This window comes from Thrips palmi, unplaced genomic scaffold (assembly GCF_012932325.1).
Source record: "Thrips palmi isolate BJ-2018 unplaced genomic scaffold, TpBJ-2018v1 HiC_scaffold_19, whole genome shotgun sequence".
In the NCBI taxonomy this organism is placed as follows: Eukaryota; Metazoa; Arthropoda; class Insecta; order Thysanoptera; family Thripidae; genus Thrips; species Thrips palmi.
Window position 1 is genome coordinate 10976854 of NW_023144628.1, and position 8603 is coordinate 10985456.

At 64.0% G+C, this 8603-nt stretch overlaps 1 protein-coding gene across 1 annotated transcript; it reads left to right on the top strand.

The window, feature by feature from the left end:
• Positions 1 to 5042: 5042 nt before the first annotated feature.
• On the top strand, positions 5043 to 7420 carry LOC117646334 (pro-resilin-like). The gene is made up of 3 exons (XM_034387212.1): positions 5043 to 5547; positions 5926 to 7013; positions 7085 to 7420. Exons 1-3 carry the CDS (start codon positions 5043 to 5045, stop codon positions 7418 to 7420), a joined length of 1929 nt encoding a protein of 642 aa, XP_034243103.1.
• Positions 7421 to 8603: the final 1183 nt, after the last annotated feature.

Sequence of the window (8603 nt, forward strand, 5' to 3'; positions counted from 1 at the left end):
ACCCATTTCTCACGCCCTTGCGGTTTTGCTTCGGGTGGCATCCGGCGCTAAGTGGCGTGGCGGGGCGGGGCGGGGCGGGGCGGGGCGGGGCGGAACCCAAACGAGCGCGGCTTAGGCCTATGGTTCCTCTTCCTTCATTTGGCCGAACCGCCGCGGCAAAGTTGTCAAACCCGACCACCGCCGTGCTCGCGGGGCTGCCGCGCCGTGCCGCGCCTTGCCGTCGCCACAAATCGGAAGTCGCCGCACCGCGCCTTGGAGTTCCACTGCGGCGGGGCGGGGCGGGGCGTACCTCGCGGCGACTCCACCTCGTCGTGCTTAAAGCGAGGCGTCCCTCTGTGGAGCCGCTTTTGCTGAAATCGGATAACAAGCCAAAATGGAAACTCTGAAAGGCCTCGGCTCTGCGCCAGGCTGCGCGCTTTGGCTGCTTTTGCTCGCGGCAGGGTTGCGAATTCCACTGCGATTTTTATTCTGCTTCACAAAAAAATACCTCGCATCTCCTTATTTTTCTACGTGGATGCGTTGGTTCCCCTCATTCGCCGAAGAGCCACACACATACACACACACACACACTCCTCGCACACAGAAACGAATGCATTTATTGTTTTCACCGGGTCGGGTAGTATAATGGTTAGAAGCACTGGCATCGTAGACTCGGGGGAGAAGTAAAGGAAGCTCGCCGTGCGCCACGCCGCCGTGCGACGCCACGCCCCGCCACGCCGCGCCGCTGCCGCGATGTGCCCTACCGCGAGTTGCGGTGAGGGCGCTGGGGCCGCAGGGGCTGACCTCAGACCCAGACCGTGGCTTTGTGACGATGCAGAACATCCTCCTGGAGCCCCGGGAGCCGATGCGCAGTGTGTGTGTGTGTGTGTGTCAGTCTGTCTGTCTGTTTGCGATGTGTGTTGGTGTGTGAGTGAGTGAGCCCTGTGCCCGTGCCGTTTTGATGGGGAGCGGAACCCTTGAGGGCGCTGCCGCGGATTCAAACTGCCAGCCGGCTGTCCCTGCCTCTGCTGCTATCGGCCTATCGGGGCCCAGGGCTGCCAAGGCTGCCAAGGCCCGATCCGAGGGATTTCGGGGCTCTACACGCGGCCAGGCAAGGCCAGGCCAGGCCATGCATGTCTCGCAGGCTATCTGAGGGCCAATCCGCTGGCTTCCAGCGTGCCTCCAGCGTGCTTCCAGGGCTGTCCTGCCGGCGGGGCCGTGCCGGGCCGTGCCGGGCCGAGGCCTAGTGCCCACGGTGGGGACGTAAGGGCGTGCGCCAGTCTCGGAGGGCGACAACGGTTGTGCATCAGGCCGAAGTACCGCACTCCCCCCTCCCCTTTCCCGCACCTTCTTCAAGACTTCAAGACTTAGTGCCCGCGCCTCTGCTGGCTGGGGACAGCAGTGCTACACCGTCGCGTGCAAAAGTCGAAATACGAATCACAAATCGGCAGAGTGAAATAAGTGAGAATTTAGGTGCGCTGGGTCCCCACACCGAAAGTTAAGCAGGCGGTTTTCTGGAAAGGAGCCGTAGTCCGCGTTTCGCCACTTTGAGCACACGATACGGTAGAGAAGTATCAGATTGCCCCGACCCTCGTTAAAAAGCTTCAGAAGTGGAGACCTCCAGACCGACACTCCAACACCAGGCTCCGCCCGCTTCGCCAGGCCGTGCTAAACCAATAATCCAGCGACCAAGGTCCCTCCACCGATGGCCAGCCGACTGCATCGTGTAGCTCATCGCGAAATCAGGGAAGAACTTGACGCGGCAACCGTGTTCGCCAAATTGCATTCGCCGGAGCGCCGGAGTTAGGTCCGCTAATAGGAAGGGGAAGGGAGCAGGGCCCTGGCCGGCCGGCAACGCCTGGCCTCGTGTTCCTGCGCATAGACGCCGACTATATTTGTCCAGAACGGCCGGAGTGGGCCAAGCTAGGCAAGCAGGGGCTGGGCTGCCTGGGAAGAGCGCCTCGGCCGGCGTGGCGGCCTTCCACGGCCTTGCACGAGGGGGCCACCACTCTCATTTCAGGCGTACACAAGATTACGGGATTACGGGATATTAACCAGGGATTACGCGTGAAATTTTCGAAAATTGGTTCGAAAACGTTGAAAAATAGCTCGAAAAGGTTGGAAAATGACAGAATTTTGTCAAGGATTACGTGATTACGCCATGGATTACCAGAGATTACCAGCAAACTTGTACACAGGATTACGGGGGTGGTGGCCCCCTCGGCCTTGCACCTGCTAGAGCCAAACGACGTGAAAGAAAGCGGGCAGAGCTTGGAACCCGGGACGAACTGCTCTACAAATCAAAGAGTGTACATAGTATGCTCTAACTGGAGCATGCCTGCAAGCACGCTCTAGCTAGCGCATGCCTACCAAGCATGCACTAACTAGTGCATACATGCCATGTACACGCTTCCTGATGCAGAAAGCTCCCTATCCCTTATGAAGTAAATGTATGCTTCAGTTAGCGTGTACATGGCATGTATGCACTAGTTAGTGCATGCTTGGCAGGCATGCGCTAGTTAGAGCGTGCTTGCAGGCATGCTCCAGTTAGAGCGTACCATGTACACTCTTTGATTTGTAGAGTGGCAATGGCAGTGTCCTACCTCGCCTTGACACGACGGCCACGACGGTGACCCCACGTGTGTGCCCCACGTGTGGCGGGGCTGGCGGAGCGCTGACTCCGTCTCACTCGCACTCACGCGCGGCGTTGGGCGAGGCGAGAGAGAGACGGAGCGTTGTCGGGAATCTCTCGCCGCGGTAATAGCCCGCTTCCTCCGAGCCAAACGTGGAGCGCGGCCTGCTTGGCCTGCTTGGCGTCCCCGAGAATCGGTCATGGCGCCGGATCCAGCAGCGTGCCCCAGTGCACGAGCACGACGGTGAGCGAGGAGCGGAGCACGGCCTCGTCGTGTGTGTTGGCGTGTGCTTCCCCGAACCAGGTTCGCCACGACCCAGCCGAGCGGCACGCGCAGCACTGACTTGCATTCCCAAAATGCATTTCTTTCCCTTTTCTTCCCCGATTCTTCCCGCGCCGTCGGTACAGGCTGCCGGGGGAAGGCGAGGGCAGGCAGCAGCAGACTCTTGGTATGCTTTCTTCGGGAAATATAGAGAGCGAGACCTGAAACGGGTGGGCCAAGAGCAGGCAGCGAGCGGGGGCAAAGGGCTCGGCGTGGCGCGGCGTGGAAGGAAGGGAGCGGAGCGGAGCAGAGTCTGGGGCACAACACTCTGGCCACCCCATGCGTGCATAATATGCAGAAAAGTCGGTTTGCTCAGCGGCGCGAGTGTGCGCCCTGGCGGCCCTGGCCCTCCTGGTGCTCTGCGCTGTACGGTCCGAGCAGCGCCGCCGCGGACGCAACGCAGTGGGGTGCCCGGCAGTGCCCGGCGGTGCCGTAGAGGTAGAGCGCCCCGCACAATAAACCACCAAAATAACGAGTGGGTCCGGGATAACGAATGACGAATAACGAAAGACGAGCTGCGGAGAAGGAATGGGGAAAAGCGCGCCGCGTTTTCCGCGACTCCGAGATTCGGGTCGGAGTGCGAATCGAGGCGCCCGACGTGCGGGCCGCGCGCGGAGGCCCCGCGTAGTGAAGCGGGCCCCGCTGCGCGCCGACGACGGCGGCCTCGCCACGCCCGGCCGCGGCCCCACTCCTGGACGCAGCGTGGTTCAAGTGCAGTGCCTCTGGGGGGCCTGGGACGCGGCCTGGGACGCGGCCTGGACGGCCTACGGCGCCAGGGGAGGGCGCGGGGCCGCGGGGCCGCGGGGCGGACGGCGGGCAGGGTCAAAAGGCCGCGCGCTTCCCCCCTCGTCGCTTCCGATCCCGATGGGGTGGTGGGGAGCATCCCGGGCCGACTGCGCTGGGCGCGTCCCGGGCGTCCCGGGCGTCCCGGGCCCAGCGGCGCCGCCGCCAGCAACAACAACAAATTTGCAGGAGTCGTATAAAACGGAGCGCCGTGACCCTGCTCGGCGCACTCCGCCAGCCTCCGCCGAACGGGAACGACATGCACTCGCAGGTGAGCCGCTCCGCCGCCCCGCCGCACAAAGTGAAACGGAAATTTGCATCGGCACTGCGAAAAGATGAAAAATTGCATGATACAGTTAGGATCGGATCAGTTTACGTGTATCGCTGGCTTAACCTTGATAAGATGCGAATATTAAGTTGCAACTTTTCACAGATTTTTCTTTGAAATTGGCGTCATTTTCTTGCAGAAGTACGTACCAAACGAGAATGTAACTCTATATCGTGCACGTGCGTGTGTGTGTGTGTTGGGCGAAGAAAGTCAGAGAGAGGGACAGAGACCCGGGGGTTGGGGTAATGCACGTTTCGGGGGTCGCGCCGCGCTCGGCTGTGTCTATCCGTTCCATCGCGTTCCGTTCCGTTCCGCCGGTCTCTATTCCTGGGGCACAATGGCACATTGATAGGCGTTGGAAGCGAATCAAGATTCCGACCGCGCGAGAGCGAAGCGAGGAGGGCGCTACGCCGCCGACCTATTAGTGGAAGGGGTGTCGTTGAAAGGCCCAGTGCCCCTCGTTCCTCGTTTGGCGGTGCTTCGGAGTCCCCGCACGCGTGGCGGGCCGGCGGGCTGATTCCGAAGAGCCTTTTCGTCGCTCTGTCTCTCCCTGCGGGACGCCCTGCGAGTGCGAGAGAGACAGAGCGACGAACCGATCCCCCGGAATCGCTATCGGCAGGCCGCCCGGCCTGGCTGCACCCAGTCTGCAGGCAGCGGCGGCGCGGCGCACTTGTAGGGCCCAATTTGAATTTTGCGGAGGGTCGCGTGGGGCCGGGCGGGTCGGCCCTGTGGAGTGTAGGGCCGTAGGACCCCCCTTTACATTTCGGCCTTTGGGTCGCGCGGCTTATTCGGGACTCCGAGTGCAGACGGCCGGCCCGGGAAAGGTCCAGGCTTGGCCAGGCTTGGCCAGGCCACGCTCGCTACGCTAGGTGCGCGGGCGCTACGCGGGCGCTACACTGGCGGTACGCTGGCGTGCGGCTCTTGGCTGTGCCCTTGGCTGCCCTTGGCCTGTCGGACGGCTCCTTGTAGGGACGCCCGCCGTGCCGCCAGGTGCCTCAATGCTGCATTCATGCCGCCGCCCGGCCACCGTGTTGCAGGCCTTCGTCGCCATCCTCGCCGCGGCCAGCGCGCTGCTGGTCGTGGCCGAGCCGCCGGTGCCCGCCGGGAACTACAATGGCCTCAGCGAGGAGTATGGCGTGCCCGGCCAGACGCCCGGGACGCCGCTGTCGTCGTACACGCCACAGGACCAGCAGGGCCAGCAGCCGGCCAACACCCCGAGCCGCGGTGCCGCCCGCTTCACCCCCAGCCCCGCCGACTTCGGCGCCATGCTGTCGGGCGCGCGCAAGCCCTCCAGGACCTACCTCAAACCCACCGCGGCATCGTTCGGCGGCCCGTCCGGGGGCTTCGGACAACACGCGCCGTCCGCGCCTTCCGCGCCGTCCAGTGACTACGGCGCGCCCGCCGCCGACGGCCTCATCGACATCCGCAGTTCCGATGACGCGGGCTTCGGCAACAAGGGCGAGTCCAACTACAACCCCCAGGCCGGCAGCACTGGCAACACCGGTTTCGGCGGCCCGTCGCGAGGCTTCGCTGGCTTCGGCGCGCGCATGCACCCGTCCTCGCCGGCGTCCTCCTACGGGCCGCCGTCGGCGCCCGCTTCGCCTGCTTCACGCGGAGGCTTCAGGCGTCCCGCTTCACAACGGCCTGGTGACTTCGGCGGCCACCAGAACTTGGCCGCCCCCTCGGGCCCCGCCACGGAGTACAACGACGGCCAGCAGTCGCAGGCCCCAAGGCCCCAGTCAGGTGGACGCAACCGCTTCGCCGCGCCGGCCAGCCAGTACGGGCCCCCCGCCGGACCCTCGTCACAGTACGGCCCCCCCGCCGCGCCCGCCGCGCCCGCCCCGCAGTTCGGCGGTAACTCGCAATTCGCTGCTCCCTCAGGCCCTTCCGCTCAGTACGGTGCTCCCTCCACACAGTTCGGCGGCAACTCTCCTTCACAGTTCGGCGCTGCCCCGGCTCCCGCTGCCCCGTCCTCCCAGTACGGCGCTCCCTCCACACAGTTCGGCGGCAACTCTCCCTCTCAGTTCGGCGCTCCCCCAGCTCCCACTGCCCCGTCCTCTCAGTACGGCGCTCCCGCTGGTCAACACGGCCCATCCGGTCCGTCTCCTCAGTACGGCGCTCCCTCAGCGCCCTCCGCTCCTTCGTCTCAGTACGGAGCCCCCGCGCCCCAGCACGGTGGACCCTCTTCGCAGTTTGGAGCTAACCTCCCTTCGCAGTTCGGGGCTCCCCCGGCTCCCTCCGCCCCGTCCTCTCAGTATGGTGCTCCCTCCCCGCAGTACGGTGGCAACTCTCCCTCTCAGTTCGGAACAGCTCCAGCTCCCACCGCCCCGTCGTCTCAGTACGGAGCACCTTCTTCTCAGTTCGGCGGCAACTCTCCTTCTCAGTTCGGCGCACCCGCCCCGTCGAGCCGCTTCGGTGCTAGCAGGGCTCCCTCCCGTTTGAACAGCCCCTCTGCCGGTCCCGCCTCAACATTCGGAGCCCACCCGGCCAGGCCTTCGCCTCAGTATGGGGCCCCGTCCGGCCCATCTGCCCAGTTCGGCGCCAACGCTCCCTCTCGTCACACCCCGAAGGCACCCCCTCGTTTCCGTCCTTCGGCGCGGCCATCTAGCCCTTCGTCTTACGGGGCCCCCGCTGCCAACCCTTCATCTCAGTACGGTGCCCCCGCTGCCAACCCTTCATCTCAGTACGGTGCCCCCGCTGCCAACCCCTCATCTCAGTACGGTGCCCCCGCTGCCAACCCTTCGTCTCAGTACGGCGCCCCCGCTGCCAACCCTTCGTCTCAGTACGGTGCCCCCGCTGCCAACCCTTCGTCTCAGTACGGTGCCCCCGCTGCCAACCCTTCGTCTCAGTACGGTGCCCCCGCTGCCAACCCGTCATCGCAGTACGACAGCCCTGCCGCCGACCCCTCCACTGAGTACGGTGCCCCGGCCGGTGACGGAGGTGACAACGCCAACAACGACGAGACGACGGTAAGTACTGTACCACTGTACCGCCACTCTTTGTCCGATGTGCGCTTGCCTTATCGCTGTCATCCTTGCAGGAGCCCGCCATGTACTCGTTCGAGTACGAAGTGGACGCCCCCGAGTTCGGCACCAAGTTCGGCCACAAGGAGCAGCGCGACGGCGACGTGGCGACGGGCGCCTACCACGTGCTGCTGCCCGACGGCCGCATGCAGAAGGTGGAGTACGTGGCGGACCAGGACGGCTACAGGCCCGAGGTCTCGTACGACGAGGCGGCCGCCCAGCCCGGCCAGGACCAGGGCTACCCCGACGCCCAGGACGCGCAGCCCGGCCAGGCCGACCAGGGCGCCGGCGACTACAACGGCGCGGCAGACCTCAGCGCCGCCAACCAGGGGGGCCAGTCCGGGCCGTACTGAACACCCACCACCGCCAAAAGGACGCCGTCGAAGACTCGCAGCAGGTCCTTCACGAGGAAGCGACGCCCGACGGCAGTGCGATGAAAGACACGTGCTCGGGCGCCGCCTCCTCCACCCACGGCCCCAAGCAGCTCGGCGACGCGTCACTGCAAAACCTTCCCTCACGCCACAGCGCGCCGCCGATATTTATTGTGACATGTACTTGTGATATTACCATAGATGTTCCTGTCGTGCCGACGCCACCAGTCTGCCCTAATTGTGCTCAAATTTTACGACCACGATTCGGGACTTATGTGGACTTTGTGATAATATTTTACCTCGATAATAAAGAACAAGACGAATAACAACTTGTCTAAATCAATTTTCCGCGGGAGGGAGGAGAGGGAAGGGGGAAGCGCCCGCCCGTGAACAATGGCTCACTATTATTCACCTTTATGACTCGTCTCGGCCCGCCGTGCCCGTCGTGCCCAGGCCGGCCCAGGCCGTGCCCGCCCCGCTCCCGGGGCGTGCTCCTCGAACACACTGCACTGTAGGGCCGCCGATGCTGTCTCCACAACGAGCGAGCACGGCCGATCCACTCGCGACAAACAACGTCGATTTCCTGCGCCCCGCCGGCCGCGCACAGCGCACCCCTTTCTCTGGGACGGCAATGCCCAGCCGGAGATGTGACGAAACTGATCACCAGCGTCACTGCGCGCCTCTGCGCGTCTCTTTGTGTCACTTTGTGTCACTTTCGAACAATGCAGACTTTGTGCCCCGCGTTCCGCGGAACGAGCGGCGCGACGAGCGCGCGGACTGGCGGCGTTTCCCAAACTCGCTCTTGTTTCAGAAAGAGGAAGTTTTCTCCCGGAGCAGTGGTATTCCTCTACCCTGGAAATCAGTAAATCAGTGGCAGCGGACCGCGCCCCTGCTGAGGCAGTGCGGCGGTGCTCCGCGGAAACAGAGGGACTGGGACGCGCCGCCGAAGTGGTTCGAGGATCGGGATCGACGACCAGCCTCGAGTCTTGAATTCGCATCGTGCCAAAGCCGCCCCTAGCGACCCGACATTGACCCTAGTTTATGATGTACCTCTGCGTACCATGGTCCTAGGCGGGTAGCACTGAGCCGAAACCAGGGTATACAATTTGACTCCTACACTGGCCGGGGCCGCTGGGAACCTTCAGGGGCACCACGGGGCGGCCCA